We start from the raw sequence: 17626 nt of genomic DNA, 5'->3' as shown, positions 1-17626 counted from the left end.
GAATGAATGAGAACGATCTGAATTCCAGATTTCTGCCTCTGTATATGTTAAATAACGGATCTGCCACTGGAGATGGAAGGCTGTAAGCACAATGTGTCTGTGTCTATAGTGTGTTTGTGTGTGTGTGTGTGTGTGTGTGTGATGAAGAAGGTGATAGAAAGGGAAAGAGCAGACAGCTACACACAGTTCTACTTTCTGAAATACTGCCAATGAGTCATGGAATTGTATTAGTGCCACTTGAGAGGTCCCAGTTCGATTGACTGTGTCTCATAGAACAGAGGTTACTTTACAACCTCTCATGGCTCACACCTGTGGATGAAAAACAACTTTTCAAAGATGTGTATTTATTCATTGTGGTTATTTATTTAACATTTAACATAGGAAGTGTACAAGAGGAAACAAATCTATCGTGCAAATTCGGCGTTTAGGTGCAAAGCAAAGTGTAAATTATTTTCCTCAGTAGGAGGAGGTCTAAACTAGCACCACTGAATGCTGAAAATAGTCATTGTAAAACAGAAGATTCTATCTTATTATAGTGATTGAGTGTTTGTTGTTACACAACTAGTGAAAAGTGTGTTCAGATAGAGTCAAATACTCAAATACGTTGAGTCTGGTTCCTGTATTCCTCCTAGTGCACCTTCCTAGTGTGACACACTGTGAATAAAATCCAAACAAGAATTACCAAAGTGTTGTATGCTTCCGCTAACCAGTCATGATGCAGTTTACATCCATGTCTGTCCAAAATGTCATCCCTTCAACATTTTATCCTATTAGACTGTGTGAAAGTTCCTTAATTAGCATATTAATTATTAAGTTAAATAGATGGATGGATAGATGAATAGATGGATAGATGAATAGATGGATGGATGGATTTCCCTTGGACTCTCCAAAGTTAGACCTGTGAACACATATTGGCACACAACACAAGCAAACAAAATACATTAAAGAGTACAGAGGAATACAATACAGGTGATTCAAGTATACACATACACACCTTGAGATTAATCAGTGTGTAGTTTTTATGTACCCTCCACTTATTTTAGGCCACTGTTTAAATTGACATCTTGTCCCGGGACAAAGGAGTTCTTCAACCACTGACAACGTGATTTGTGAGGTCACAGTGAACTTCAACAAAAATTCTGTGAAACTACGACTGAACTGCAGGCTGCTGAACACAGAGCATTAAGGAGAGAGGCTGTAGGTAGGGGTTGTAAAAATGTAAATAGTTAAATATTAAAAGCACATGGAGTCTCCCCCCCCCCCCAACATTGGTAACACTTGTGGGCACTTGGAGAAATGTTGAATATATAGATTCCATTGGTTTCCAATTTTTGAAACTGCTTTGGGTTCAGAGAGACATTTTAAACTTATCGGTACAAATAAAATGGGGTTTTGTACCGTTTTTAACGGCAAGGTATTGCGATACTTTTCTAGTAACGGTATATCGTTCAACACTCGACACAGTTATGTGAAATACCGCCCTTCCACCTCTCTCTTTCTCTCTCCCTCTCCATCTCATGTACTCGTCCTCCTCTCTCACCCCATTTACTCCATCGCTCCTTCAAAGTTCTTCTCTCTCGTACTGCTGAATAACCTGAATATATCTACATTCTCTTCCTTTGTTTCCCTCTCTGTTCTTTCTGCCTTTTCATCAATTGTGTCTCTTCTTGGAAAAGTCCCCCTTCCCCCACACACTTGTAAGTCCTCTGTGATTCTCAGAAGGACCGTCTGACAGGCAGCCTCCTGGGCTCTCTACATTTCAGCTTCCGTCTCTTGTGCTTCCTTTGTAGACCAGTACTCACTCTAGGAAGTAGGTGTGTGTGTCAAACAGGAGTGCATCCAAACTCAAATGGTAGTCCCTCATTTCTCTCTGTATCTATTACCAGGCATCAATCAGACCCAAAAAACAGCCATTTTTAATATGGCCGTGTTGTTTCAAGAAGATTAAATAGAAGGAAGGGAAGGTCAGTTTTGAGTATCTGATCCAGGGGTAAGTATGCAATATTTAAAATGTGAAAGCTTGCCATGAGGTTGTGTCAGCGACACTTTTCGGGCCTTTATTCTTCTTTATGTGCTCCGGACGAATCATTAATGACAACAAGGTTTCTTATCATAGCTATGCTGATGACAACCAGATCTATATAGCCCTCTGGTCCCCTAGGATCTCTCTGTCGATGCATTGACCAAGTCAACAGCTGGATGTCTCAAATTTCTCTTCGTCTGAATAAGCACAAAACTAAAACAATTCTATTTGGGAAAAACAATGAGAGACTTAAGATTGCTAAACTACTCGACACAAAAGGACAAACACCAAAGGACTCGGGTAAAAACCTTGATGTCTTTATCGATTACGATCTCAGTTTTAAAAATCATGCAAAAGCGACGACCGTTTAGCAAACATAGTCAAACTTAAAGGCCTTATCAATTAAATTAAATTTCAATGTTTTTTATTTGAATAGCCCAATATCACAAATTGCCTCAGAGGGTCTTACAAACTGTACAGCATACGACATCCTTTGGCCTTGAACCCTCGCATCGGAGAAGGAAAAACTCCACCCAGAAAAGTTTTAAAGCATTATTTTGAAAAACTCGTTCATACTTTTATTTCAAGCAAGGTTGGCTTTGTCTTTTTACAGGCCTTCCTAAAACGACCATAAGACAACTTGTACAAAATGCAGCTGCTTACGAACACTAAAAAAACCAACCACCTTGCTACACTGACTTCAAGTCACAGAATGAACCTTAAAGCCCTGCTGCTGGTTTGTAAATCATTAAATCCTTCTGGCTACGAGTCTCCCCCATTTGGGGGCACTCGGGCTCAGCAGCCCTGAAAATATTGTTCGGAAAATAGCCTTATTGTTCGCCAGTATTGTGGATTTGTCAAGTTTTTTTTCCGGATTAAACAGCAACGTATGGGCAACACTATCATATAAGTCACTTCTTACACACTCCAAACACAACTATAGACTACTAATATAAGCATCTAGAAAACGTGGCATAAAAGCATGAAATCCTGGCCAGAAATCACTGTTATGTGTACGGCAAATCAATATTTGCACCCTGATGCTAGCGGCTACCAAGCATTGCAATGCATTTTATAGCGTTAGCACACGTGGCCGAACACATAAATACCTTTGGTTTTTCTCTCCGTCGAAGCAGTAGACAGCTGTGAGTGGACAAAGGTGCCATCATACTGCCCTCCGCCAAAACAAATCGTGGGTTTTTGGACCCGTTTTATGAAAAATGAGGACAATAACGTCGCAGATTATCCGTTTCAAAGCTGGAATCATTGTTGCCAACTGCATCCTGTTTACTTCCGAGCTGTTTCCAGAATAAGAGCGGTCAATCCAGCTTGGGCGAGCGGTCAGACTTCTGGCGAGCGGAAATTTACGCTCGGGGAGACGTGGCACTTCTTGCTACTTTACTGGTTGAAACTTATGTCAATCAACACCAAATTCGACACACGCCTTCCTGAGACTCTGACGCGTCGAAGGAGAGCTTATTGACTGAAATCGACCGATGATAGGCTGAGATACAGCCCCATACAAAAACATGAACTGAGAAAATCCTATAGATGACAGCCAGAAACATGCTCTAAGAGGACCATTGCTCTCAAAATCATTTCAAACAGCTGTATTTGGATGTATTGAATAATATGAGTGATAAAAAAAGTGAAATATATAGTTATATAGTATATAAAATTAGAATAGAGCATGAGAGAGAAATGAGAATTCGGCTTGAAATTCTGTACTCAGACCTCCTATTATGCTGGCCTGCTTCACTCAATCTAAGTAAAATTAGCTTAGAGAGACCACAAACCTGTTGTGCTATGACACAGGAGTATTTGTAGGCTTCACTCTGCAATAATTCCAAAAAAATGTTCAATGAAAGTGCTTTTTTTTCAGGCGAACCTGAAACTTTTTCAATTTGAGCTGTGTGCCATCTTCATTCACTATTAACCAGTAACATATACACAATATTTACACAATTGAACACATCTCACAAGTGTTACCTGTATAGACCATCAAAATTATTAAAATAGACCTTGTAGTTAGAGCTGTGGACTCTCTTGAGTATGGGTATGCAATTTTCGAGCAGAGGCCTAAAAATAGGGCTAGTAGTTAAAAGGATTATTAAATGGAGCAGGACCAAAATACCCCTCAGATATGTTTCAGCAGTACACACCTGCTAGACCCAGAGGGGAAAGTAGATGGAAATTTGTGCCAGTGCTACTACCCCAAACTTCATATTGGTCTCAGCTCATGTGCTCTGTTTTCATTTGACACAATATGCAAATGAACTAACTTTCCTAAAATGATAATAATCTGGTTTGTTTTTCTTTCGATGACATTAAATACATAACTAATAATGTTTTGATAAGAGATAAGTTAACATGTTGCTCTGTTTGTTTCTTACACTGGTTTATTCAGTAGGTATCATGGTAAGTTATATACAGGTGCTGGTCATATAATTAGAATATCATCAAAAAGTTTATTTATTTCACTAATTCCATTCAAAAAGTGAAACTTGTCTATTATATAGATTCATTACACACAGACTGATATATTTCAAATGTTTATTTCTTTTAATTTTGATGATTATAACTGACAACTAAGGAAAATCCCAAATTCAGTGTAACAGAGTCCCTGCTACCCGGTGGGTCTGGTGAGCACAAGGATGCCAGCACACGGTTAAATGACGGTTTCAAATGTTCTTTATTGTCATGGAATCTGACTAGCTTGGCCGTGTGCTCTCCTGCCTTGCCTCCGAGCACACGCCGCGGGAGGTTTGCAGTCCTCTCCCGTCCTGTCCGTTCCAGTGTCTCACTGTGCTCGTCCCGAGCTGTCCCTCTCGCCTCTGTCGCTACTGTTGATTAAATACAGCTGAGAGTGAGACAATCAGGATCAGTTTCAGCTGCGCCTAATTAAGTCTCTTCCCGGCACCGTTCCCTGAACCACTCCCACACTCCGTCCCCTCCACAGCTGAGCCACCCACGCCCCGCCACCACATTCAGTATCTCAGAAAATTAGAATATTGTGAAAAGGTTCAATATTGAATACACCTGGTGCCACACTCTAATCAGCTAATTAACTCAAAACACCTGCAAAGGCCTTTAAATGGTCTCTCAGTCTAGTTCTGTAGGCTACACAATCATGGGGAAGACTGCTGACTTGACAGTTGTCCAAAAGACGACCATTGACACCTTGCACAAGGAGGGCAAGACAGAAAAGGTAATTGCAAAAGAGGCTGGCTGTTCACAGAGCTCTGTGTCCAAGCACATTAATAGAGAGGCGAAGGGAAGGAAAAGATGTGGTAGAAAAAAGTGTACAAGCAATAGGGATAACCGCACCCTGGAGAGGATTGTGAAACAAAACCGATTCAAAAATGTGGGGGTGGTTCAGAAAGAGTGGACTGCAGCTGGAGTCAGTGCTTCAAGAACCACTACGCACAGACGTATGCAAGACATGGGTTTCAGCTGTCACATTCCTTGTGTCAAGCCACTCTTGAACAACAGAAAGCGTCAGAAGCGTCTCGCCTGGGCTAAAGACAAAAAGGACTGGACTTGCTGCTGAGTGGTCCAAAGTTATGTTCTCTGATGAAAGTAAATTTAGCATTTCCTTTGGAAATCAGGGTCCCAGAGTCTGGAGGAAGAGAGGAGAGACACACAATCCACGTTGCTTGAGGTCCAGTGTAAAGTTTCCACAGTCAGTGATGGTTTGGGGTGCCATGTCATCTGCTGGTGTTGGTCCACTGTGTTTTCTGAGGTCCAAGGTCAACGCAGCCGTATACCAGGAAGTTTTAGAGCACTTCATGCTTCCTGCTGCTGACCAACTTTATGGAGATGCAGATTTCATTTTCCAACAGGACTTGGCACCTGCACACAGTGCCAAAGCAACCAGTACCTGGTTTAAGGACCATGGTATCCCTGTTCTTAATTGGCCAGCAAACTCGCCTGACCTTAACCCCATAGAAAATCGATGGGGTATTGTGAAGAGGATGATGCGAAATGCCAGACCCAACAATGCAGAAGAGCTGAAGGCCACTATCAGAGCAACCTGGGCTCTCATAACACCTGAGCAGTGCCACAGACTGATCGACTCCATGCCACGCCGCATTGCTGCAGTAATTCAGGCAAAAGGAGCCCCAACTAAGTATTGAGTGCTGTACATGCTCATACTTTTCATGTTCATACTTTTCAGTTGGCCAAGATTTCTAAAAATCCTTTCTTTGTATTGGTCTTAAGTAATATTCTAATTTTCTGAGATACTGAATTTGGGATTTTCCTTAGTTGTCAGTTATAATCATCAAAATTAAAAGAAATAAACATTTGAAATATATCAGTCTGTGTGTAATGAATGAATATAATAGACAAGTTTCACTTTTTGAATGGAATTAGTGAAATAAATCAACTTTTTGATGATATTCTAATTATATGACCAGCACCTGTATGTGGGTAGGAGGAGGGTTAAATGGTGGAAATGCCACAGAATAATTTGTGAATGTTGACAAATCGTCTTTCACAATCATAACAATTCGTTTTATTTTTAATAATAAGAAAATCATAACTAAATTAATTGACGGCAGTAGAACAGTTTACAAGCTCCGTGTGTGTTGTGAAGTACAAATGTGCACAAACACCGTTATGAGTTACAGACGTCACATAGCGTGTTTGACCTGCTGTCATTGTACTTGTTTTTTTTTAGAATGAAACCACACTGCCAAAAACCCACAGCCCTCGATGTTAACTTCTGCTGCAGCTGACTGTCTGCCAGCTGCAGCAGAAGTTAACATTTGCCAGCAGTAGACTAAACAATGTTGGGAAGGCAGCGAGCACGGATTTAATACCTGCAGGTCTGGGCTGGACACAAACACACCGACACTGGAACACTTTAGATTCAGTTTTTAAGAAAATTAGAATGGAGCTCCTCAGATGGATTCCGTTTTCCTCAGTTAGGAAGTCGTTCTTCCGACCGAGCTTTGAGTCGGGTGATGGAAACAACGTGGACGCCACAAAGAATATGTGTTGTATTTTATTGTTTCAACAACACATTAGCTGTGTTCGACTTGTTGTTCCGATTTGAAGGGGTAGTCACGTGAATTATCCCGGTTTGGAGCTAATTATTCGGATTATTCCGAAACTACTATGAATGCAGCACAATTGCAATGTTCATGAATGGGAAACGTACTGTACAAGCAAGCAGTTAGTAAACCGGAGGTAACTAACTGTATGTTGAACAAAGGATAGCAGATGTGTTTTCTTGTGGGAAATGGGATCATGACAGGTTGTTGTAGTGGGTTTTGGGTTTTGAAAGGCAGTTGCTGTCCCCTCATCACGGCACTGAATCCTTTAGTGCTACAGAAAACTGGACCGTACCGGACTACTTTCGCCCCTGGTTAGACCTCTCAGAAGACTGTTTGTAATGCCTACTGTCAGACTTAACACGGTGTTGAAGCTTTTATCTTCCTGATTGTTTCAAAAGTGCACCAACTGTAGCGACTTTCAAATCTAGACTAAAAACCTGACAGTTCTCAGAAGTTTTTGCTAACTGAAAGAATGCACTTTGCTTTCTATCTGTTCTTTTAGCTGATATAATGCACTCTTCCTGTTTTCATGTGCTTTTTTTTTGCTGTTTGTGACACGTCGCTGTCACCGCCGTGGATCCTGTCAGCACAAAGAGTCCGCACACACTCAAATGGCGTTAGCAATGTTCTTTATTTAGTAGTAATGCAGTTACTTAAGCTCTCGGCCGTGCGCTCTCCTGCCGTGCCCCCGAGCGCACCGCCCTGTATGCGTCCGTCAGGCTCGTCTCTCGTCCTGCCGTCGCTCCGTCAGCTCCTGACTCCTGCTTACTCCTTTCTCTCTCGCGTCTCCGTCCCTACTACTATTCATATAGGGAGAGAGACAATCAAGGCCCCGTTTCAGCTGCGGCTAATCAAAGCTCTTCCCCGCACCGTTCCCTGAACCACTCCTCCCCACTCTGCCCCCTCTGCAGCTGCGCCCAACCACGCCCAGCCACCACATACCCCCACCGCCCGACTTAGGCCGGGGAGCCATCCGGCCTAACCTACTCCCCCCCCCCCCCCCCCCCCCCCCCCCTTGAGGACGGGAGAGGAAGTCGGCCACGACCATCTGCGCCCCCGGCCTATGGACCACCTTGAAGTTAAAAGGCTGTAAAGCCAGATACCACCGAGTGATCCGGGCGTTAGTATCCTTCATGCGGTGAAGCCACTGGAGCGGGGCGTGGTCCGAACAGAGGGTGAAAGGGCGTCCCAGGAGGTAGTAGCGCAGGGAGTCGACCGCCCACCGGATGGCCAGGCACTCCTTTTCCACCGTGCTGTACCTGGTCTCCCTCTCGGATAGCTTCCGGCTGATGTAGAGAACCGGGCGGTCAACCCCCTGTACCTGCTGGGACAAAACGGCCCCCAGCCCTCTGTCCGATGCGTCAGTCTGCAGAGTAAAGGGAAAAGAGAAGTTAGGTGTATGAAGGAGTGGTTCCCCACAGAGGGCTTGTTTTACCTGCTCAAATGCCAACTGGCACTGCTCCGACCACTGGACCGGATCTGAGGCACCTTTCCGGGTCAGGTCGGTCAAGGGGCTGGTCAGATCTGCGAAGTTTGGGATGAACCGCCTGTAATAACCCGCCAGCCCCAAAAACCCCCTAACCTCTTTTTTTGTCTTGGGTGGCGGGCTGGCTGCGATAGCAGCAGTCTTGTCCACCTGAGGGCGCACCTGCCCGCCACCCAAGTGGTACCCCAGATACCGTACCTCCCTCCGTCCAACTGCACACTTCCCCGGGTTGGCGGTGAGCCCCGCCTGCCTCAGGGACTCCAGCACTGCGCCCACCCGCTGCACATGCTCCGCCCAGGTGGTGCTGTGAATTATCACATCATCCAAGTAGGCGCCAGCATATGCAGCATGCGGACGCAGCACCCGGGCCATGAGGCGCTGAAAAGTGGCAGGGGCACCGAACAACCCAAAGGGAAGCGTGGTGAATTGGTATAACCCAAACGGAGTGGAGAAGGCCGTTTTTTCCCTGGACTCTGGCGACAGAGGAATCTGCCAGTAGCCCTTGGTTAAATCCAGTGTCGTAAAAAACCGTGCAGTGCCCAGTCGGTCCAGGAGGTCGTCGACCCGGGGCATTGGGTAAGCATCAAATCGTGACACATCGTTCACCCTGCGATAGTCCACACAGAACCGTATAGACCCATCCTTCTTGACAACAAGAACAATGGGGCTACACCAGGCACTGTTGGACTCTTCTATTACCCCCATCTCCAGCATAGCAGCTAATTCCCTCTGAACCACTTTTCTTTTGTGTTCAGGTAACCTGTAGGGTCGTAACCGCACCGTCACTCCCGGAGGAGTCTCAATTTGGTGCATTATGAGGTTTGTGCGCCCTGGCAGGGGAGAGAACACATCAGCAAACCGTTCCTGTAACTGTGCAATGTCTGTCCTCTGGGTCGCGGAGAGATGGGCTTCACAAAGGAGCGAGGTTGGATTGGAGGACTTTGGAACCTCCGGCCCCAGCTCCTCTCTCTCAGGTATCGTGGACACCAGAGAAACAGACTCCGCCTCCCTCCATGCTTTTAGGAGGTTGAGGTGGTAGATCTGTGTAGCTCCGCCCCTGTCCGAACGCACCACCTCATAGTCGACATCCCCCACCCGCCGTGTGACCACAAAGGGCCCTTGCCACTTGGCGAGAAGTTTAGAGCTGGAAGAGGGAAGCAATACAAGTACCTTCTCTCCCGGTGTGAATTGTCTCAGCTTGGCCCCTCTGTTGTACAGCCGTTGTTGACGTTCCTGGGCCTGGAGCAAATTATCACGTGACATTCGACCCAGTGTGTGAAGTTTTGCTCGCAGGTCCAGGACATATTGAATTTCATTTTTCCCGGTGCTCGGACCCTCCTCCCAGTTTTCTTTAATCAGGTCGAGCACCCCCCGTGGTGTCCTGCCAAACAGTAGTTCAAAGGGAGAAAATCCCGTGGAGGCCTGGGGAACCTCCCGCACTGCAAACAACAGAGGATCAAGCCATTTATCCCAATTTCGTACATCGTCGTGAATAAATTTACGGATCATGGATTTTAAAGTCTTATTCAGACGCTCCACCAGACCGTCGGTCTGTGGGTGATAAACACTGGTCCGAATAGATTTAATGCCCAGTAATCCGTAAAGTTCTCTCAGTGTGCGTGACATGAACGAGGTGCCCTGGTCAGTCAGAATCTCTTTCGGGATTCCGACCCGGGAGATGACCTGAAACAGAGCCTGCGCGACACTCTTTGCAGAAATGTTGCGCAATGGCACTGCCTCGGGATATCGTGTTGCGTAATCCACTAGGACTAACACAAAGCGATATCCACGTGCACTCCGGTGAAATGGCCCGATGAGGTCCATGCCGATTCGCTCGAACGGGACCTCCATTAATGGCAGAGGACGCAAAGGCGCCCTCGGAATGGCCGGCTGGTTTACCAATTGACACTCCGGGCAGGATGCACACCATCGGCGCACATCCCCCCGAATGCCTGGCCAATAAAATCGGGTCATTATCCGGTCCAGTGTTTTCTCATATCCCATGTGGCCAGCCATCGGGTTATAGTGAGCCGCCTGGAAAATGATTTCCCGACGGCTTTTCGGCACCAACAACTGGGTATTTTCCTGACCTGACTGAGTGTCACGACTCACTCTATACAGTCTGTCCCTAATCAATGAAAAGTGCGGGTATGACTGTGCTGCGTCAGGGCGCACCAACTGACCATCAATTCGTATCACTTGGTCAAAGGCTGAGCGTAGAGTATCATCCCGAGACTGCTCAAGTGGAAAATCTTCCATGGAGTGTAGTTCGGGACCCAGCAAAGTCTCCACGGGAGGCTCTGCTGGTTCCCCCTCCCCGTCTGCAGCGTCGGACAACCTCGCGTCACCGCTGAGCACAGCACACATACCGCATGACCCTGTCTGCCGTGAACGCACCCCTGCACCGTGCCCCACTAATTTATTAAATCCCGGCCAGTCTGTTCCCAAGATCATAGGGTGCGTAAGGCGGGAGCTAACCGCAGCCTTTACACTATGTTTTTTCCCCCTGTATCTAATTTCTAGTGACACTATGGGATACTCGTGAACGTCCCCATGCACACACCTAATTTTCCCCCATAATGCCTCCACCAATGCCCCGGGCCGAACCAGGCTCTGGTGGATCATAGACTGTGTACAGCCAGTATCCACCATTGCCTGATGTACACCCCCCTGGATTCTTACCGGAACGCGGTATGTCGCTCCTGGACCGGGGGAGGGTGTTGGAGGACCGGCAACCCGGACCACTTGGCCCACCTCCATAAGCGGACACTCCCTCCGGAAATGTCCGGCCTGCCCGCACCTCCAACACTCCTGCCCTGACGGTTGAGGGACCCCCTGTAGGTTGGGAAGAGTGCCGGTGTTTGCTGGGGTCGATGGATCGGGGAACTGACGGAGGGTTGCCAACCCCGGAGCTGGTGGGGCCCGCGCCAGGGCCTGCGGATGTAGCCTCCTCCGAGGGGCGGCCACTGGCCGGGCTGCAGCCAGCGGGCGACTATTGTCCCCCTGGCCGCTTGGGTGAACCGCCAGGTGGTCCTCAGCCAGGGTGACGGCGGTCCCCAGTGTCGTAGGGCGGTGGTATCGGACCCATGCCGATGTTCGGGCCGGCAGCCCCCCCACGAATTGCTCCAGGACCACCTTCTCTATCACCTCCTGCGCGTCTACTGGACCCCCTGGTTGCAGCCACCTGGTTGCGGCGTCCTTCAGCCGTTGCACATATGCGAAGGGCCGGTCCTCGGGCCCCAGCCTGGCCTCGCGGAACCTTCGCTGGTGGTCCTCCGGGGACAGGCCCAGTCGGTCCATAACGGCCTTTCGCACGTCCGCGTAACTATGCCTGGCTGCCGGGGGCAACCCCAGGGCCGCTGTCTGTGCCTCCCCTGTCAGAAGAGGCAAAAGCCGGACCGCCCGCTCCTCCACGGGCCAGCCGCACGCCTCCGCTGTTGCCTCAAACAAATCCAAGAATGACTGCACGTCATCTGCTGCAGTCATTTTGTGCAGAACCACCCCGGCCAACGTAGGGGGGCCCGGTACCGGTGGAGCTGCAGCGGTCCGTGCCGCGAGCTGTTCTAAGGCGTAGGCCTGCCTCTCCGCCTGGACCTGGAGCGCCCCCAGGAACTGCCTGTTCATCTCCGCTTGCTCCCTCTGCATGGCTGCGATCCCACCCAGCATCTGCCCCAGCGCAACGATCGGCTGGGTCGACCTCTCCTCATCCGCCATGTGCGTAATCCAAGTTGGGCTCCAGTGTGACACGTCGCTGTCACCGCCGTGGATCCTGTCAGCACAAAGAGTCCGCACACACTCAAATGGCGTTAGCAATGTTCTTTATTTAGTAGTAATGCAGTTACTTAAGCTCTCGGCCGTGCGCTCTCCTGCCGTGCCCCCGAGCGCACCGCCCTGTATGCGTCCGTCAGGCTCGTCTCTCGTCCTGCCGTCGCTCCGTCAGCTCCTGACTCCTGCTTACTCCTTTCTCTCTCGCGTCTCCGTCCCTACTACTATTCATATAGGGAGAGAGACAATCAAGGCCCCGTTTCAGCTGCGGCTAATCAAAGCTCTTCCCCGCACCGTTCCCTGAACCACTCCTCCCCACTCTGCCCCCTCTGCAGCTGCGCCCAACCACGCCCAGCCACCACACTGTTCTTTCATCATTTATGAACTGTGATCATAGACTGTGTATAAAAAGTGGACGTAGTCATCATGACGTCACACATTGGTTTGCAGACTGCTGTTTTGAAGCCTCGGGTTCGGCAATTTGGCCGTCGCCATGTTTTTTTTTGCAACCGATAAACGGAAGTTGCCATATTTGGAATGTGGAGGAGTGACGTAGAGACGCCGTATACAGCTCTGGCAGTGGCAGCGACCTGTCAATCACCGCGTATAGCCCGCCCTAAAGCATCCCCTGCTTTATGGTCTGTGTGACTCTAAATGGACCATAATGTACTAAATGAACATCATGCTGTATTGAAGAAGACTTGAAACTAGAGATTGAGACCATAAACTCATGTTTACAATGTTTACTGAGGTAATAAATCAAGAGAGAAGTAGAGTCATTTTCTCATAGACTTCTATACAACCAGAGGAGTCGCCCCCTGGTGGACATTAGAGAGAATGCAGCTTTAAGGCACCTCCGCATTGGCTTCACCTCCTTCATAAGAGGAGATCGATGCCTCGGAAGACAGGGTGGGCTGATGTTACATAACAAAGCATGACTTTGATTGCTGACAGGAAGCAGGGAAGATGAAATGTTTTTCTCCCTCTAAATATTTCCTGTGAGCCCTGAGATGTAAATTTGACAGGAAGTGTATGTGCGTACGTCTCTTTCCTTATGTGTGTGTGTGTGTGTGTGTGTGTGTGTGTGCCTGTGCTGTCTGTTAGTGTGCACGTTATTACTGATGTGTGTGTGTGTGTGTGTGTGTGTAACTATGAAGTATGATGCAGCTGATGTTTAAATCTTGACAAGCATCGTCTCATTTCCATATCTTCATCTTCAAGAACACTCAGCGTCTCTGCGAAGGAGGTGGGAAAAAGGTTCTGAAAGAGAGAAGAGAGAGAATAAACGACAGTCTCATTTACATGTTCAGCTGTAAACCTCAGCTGTCCAAAGGAAGTCTCATAGCACCACACATCACATTATGCACGGTGTTTGCACGTCCAAAAAGGCTGCTGGTGTCACCAAGTATCCTGCATTATACATACAGATGCAGTATATAACTTCAATTTAACTTCAGCTTTTGACTAAGTGTAAGTCTTGAGTTGTTGATATTATTTATTATTAATACAGACGGCCGACAACAAAAGCATGCATATCATTTTACATAATGAACCCCCAAATGTTCAACATTGAATGAATATAAAACACAAATAAACTATCACATGAATTAACTGTTTTAACCATATAAATAAACCAAGAGAGAATTAAAGAAATTATTAAAAGTCATTATCATGAAACGTTATTTCATCATTGCATTTCATTATAACTGAATTATAGGCTATATAATTTTTGTGACAGACGTTTTATTTTAAAATGCCCCTTTTCTGCTTTTTATTTCATTTCCCAATAAACAGTGTTAGCGTTGTTAGGTAGCTCTCATTGACTTGAGCATTCATAAAGTCAACGCTATGAAGGTAACTCTGATTTACTCTGTCTCTACTCTCACAATGTGAAATAATAAACAATATTAATGATGTATTTAATATTCAACACTTTATTGCTCCATGGATGTGCAAGTCTGTCTCTCCTTCCTTATTTCCTGTCTGTCCTCTGCGGTGACAACCATCTAATAAAGGTGAAAAATGCCTGAATGCTCAAAACACAATAAACAGGCTTTTCACAGCCTTTATGAGAAAGGAAATGCTCTCAACTTGTGTTTTAGATCTCAAGGATACACACATATCACAGCAATACAATGTGCCTTGATGAAGAACACTGGATGGCAACATGAAACTCCAAAGGGCACCTTTAAATGGCAATCGCTTTGTTTTTTCGATTAGCTTTGATCCTCTTTTTTTAACTCTTTCACCTCAACTAATGTAAACTTTTCTCCAATTATTATTATTATGTTACGGTTTTATTTATGCTCAATTACAATTACAAGTACCCTAGTTGTATGGTGTTCCATATTCATTTACTCACACAATACACACAGTAAGGACGAAGACGACTCATTTCACAGTGAAGAGAAGTTGACTTAGCCCTTCCTTATGGTTGTCAGAGAGTTGCCATAGCAACATTAAATTGATTTGCTGGCAGCAGGATTTGAGGTGTCACTGGTGGGATTTTCAGGGTTCCTAATGGAGGGATTAACAACAGGAGAAAGGTGCACACAGTAAGGTGCATATCTTTGCCAGGTGTGTCATGTGGCCATAAATGAGGACCCAAAACATTTTGCAGCAGTTTGTGAGATTAGCCGTGGACAGACACAGAGAGGCATGCACGCACGCCCCCTCTCACGCACACTACATGACCGATCTCATTATCTCCAGGCGGAGATATTAATAAGGAAATACTTTCATGAAAGTCTCAGCACCTGTTCACTATTTTGCTCTCCTTTTTCTTCTTCCAGGAGAACCACACAAGTTTGATCCTTCCTTCAGAGGTCCAGTCCACAGGAGGTAACTCCATACTTCCATCTTTACATGCAAAGCAGAAGCGATGCATTATTCTTTATAGTCTGTCCTAAAGTATGTATGTATATATGAATATACGGTATATGCCCACACTAAGCCATCCAATATTATAACACTGTGTCTTCACTAGTATTTCCAGGATACTCCAGGATAAAGCTAAGTAATGGCAAAACAGCTAAATCTCTTCTTCCTGGTCCTCTTTTCAGTCAGTAAATAACATAATTGTGCATAACAACCAGGCGGCAACTGCCTTAAAGCTGAATTCTCTCTAATGTCCATCAGGGGGCGACTCCTCTGGTTGTATAGAAGTCTATGAGAAAATTACTCTTTTTTGCATAGATTTCACCTTTGGTGAGCTCTCAATTTCTATATCACCTCGGCAGGTGTCACTCGCCTGCATTCACACATGTGTGGCCCTATTATGCCTTGTTCTGAATGTATCATCTTACATTAAGACATGAGGGATATGCTGATATTATTCGGGTTTTAGGAGCTGTCTTTGTACATAGCGCATTTGATATATGCATAACAATTGCTTTAGAGCAGGGGTGTCAAACTCATCTTCACTCTGGGCCACATCAGCATCACGGCCTCAAAGGGCCGGTTGTAAATGTAAGACTGTATAACTGTAACTACTCCTAACATATTGGTAAATAACTGTCTCTGCATTTGATTATTGTTTATTCAAGTGTACATATTGTACATGCAGTTATATAAATGTATAAATATATTTAACCACATTTGTGTTATTATAACTTAAATCCTTTTAATTTAGGGTTAAGAAACCCACATTACTCTATCAAAGATCAAACTATTAAAGAAAATAGCAAAGACAAATATCAAACAAGTTAATACAATAATTTTGTTCAATGCTTAAAATCCTTTCAAGGGTGCGTTTGCACAATCCCACGTGAAGTGTTTCATCTGTTGTAAAGCCACGTTTAAAGTAGTCTTCAATGTACTCACAATACATTTCATGTCAAGTGTACAGTAACCAGCCAAAGAGCTGCTTCTGTGACTGTGTGTTTAAGTATCTCATAGTTATGACTTTCTATCTCATCATTTTGACTTTCTATCTCATAACTTCGACTATGGGGATATTTTTATTATCAAGTCTATCAAGTCTTTCAATTTAAAACATTTTTTTTTTTAAACAATTTTCTTTTTTTTTGCTGGCGGATTCGCGGGCCACATACAATGACGTGGCGGGCCGGATTCGGCCCACGGGCCTTGAGTTTGACAGCCCTGCTTTAGGGGTTTACCACAGGGATGCATGCCTAAAAGAAAAGCCCACATTTCTGGTTGGAAGGAGAACACACACCTATTAGTAAACATTAGGAAAAAATGGACATCAACAGGTTTTTGGGTATGCACAAATATCGCAACGCCGACCTTTTAAAGAAGTTGGTTGAAGGTGTGAAAGAAGGAGGCTGTGTTCGCTAGCAGCTCATCGGAATATGCACGGCTGCATTTGAACAGAAATATTGGTGGAATATTCATTTTCATTAGCCATGTAAACATCTTAGTAAGAATATTGTTGTTGTCTTTCTTTAATAAGAATAAGTGCATGTAAATGTAGCCATTGGCAATAATGTTGAGTTGGCACCATTTGTGTTCATTTTGTTACATACTCAGAGTACACTGCCGGGGGAGGGGGGATGGAACTCCGCTGGCAGCAGCTTAGAAAGCGTCCGTTTTCCCTTCAAAACCTTTTTCAATAGAATTTTTAGGGTAGCAGACAGACAGCTTTATGGCTTTATGAGTGTATTCAGCAGCTCCAAAGACAAAAGATTAATTTAACATATAAGTCAATGCATTTTCAGTCAATTAGGCAGACTAATCGCGGCGGCACTAAGAACTCAGGAAACAATGTCACAAAGAGAGGCGTGTATGGCTCTTCTGCTCTAAACACCAAAATCCAGTCAACAAAACAACCATGTCTCAAGAAATTGAGACATCTTTACGCCTGGACAGTCTCAACCTTCCCTGTCATCAAAGGTCACTGTGGCCCTTTCAAGTTATTCAACAGATAATGTAACAGTGACAAGAACACCTTTCCTCACTGAGAAAGACACGACAGGATGTCCATGTTGACATGGTGTCTTTTTCCAAAGAGAGACCATAGAGACATTGGACTATGAAGACCAAGTCTCAATGTCTTGCACTGTGAAGTTGTCTAATAGTAAGATGATTTAATGGAGGACATAAGTGTATGGTTGTACCTGAGACATCACAGGCTCATAGATGGTATTTATATCATCCCACCCAATGATGTACAAGACTCACATTTTTAGGTTTAAGGACTTGTGATAGACAGATTACAAGGTCCCATATTGTAGAAAGTGAGATTGCCATGTCTCTTTTTCAATTATAAAGCAGGTCTAGGTGCTATATAGATACTGTGAAAGTATCCAAACCCTCCGCGTATACGGAGAA

The 17626-nt window shown here is 45.4% G+C and overlaps 1 protein-coding gene across 1 annotated transcript in view; it reads left to right on the top strand.

Moving 5' to 3' along the window:
• The window catches only part of LOC142933824 (choline transporter-like protein 5-A), a 63810-nt gene that overhangs the window by 10746 nt on the left and 35438 nt on the right, over positions 1-17626 (top strand). Inside the window, exon 2 of the mRNA XM_076078068.1 lies at positions 15127-15175. Within this exon, the coding sequence (XP_075934183.1) occupies positions 15127-15175 (49 nt within the window). The remainder of the gene's footprint in view (positions 1-15126; positions 15176-17626) is intronic.

Source organism: Anarhichas minor, unplaced genomic scaffold (genome assembly GCF_050575085.1).
Source record: "Anarhichas minor isolate MPS153535 unplaced genomic scaffold, ASM5057508v1 ptg000006l, whole genome shotgun sequence".
Classification (NCBI taxonomy): domain Eukaryota; kingdom Metazoa; phylum Chordata; class Actinopteri; order Perciformes; family Anarhichadidae; genus Anarhichas; species Anarhichas minor.
Note: the sequence above shows the minus strand (reverse complement) of the source record. Positions and strands in the feature narration are given on the sequence as shown.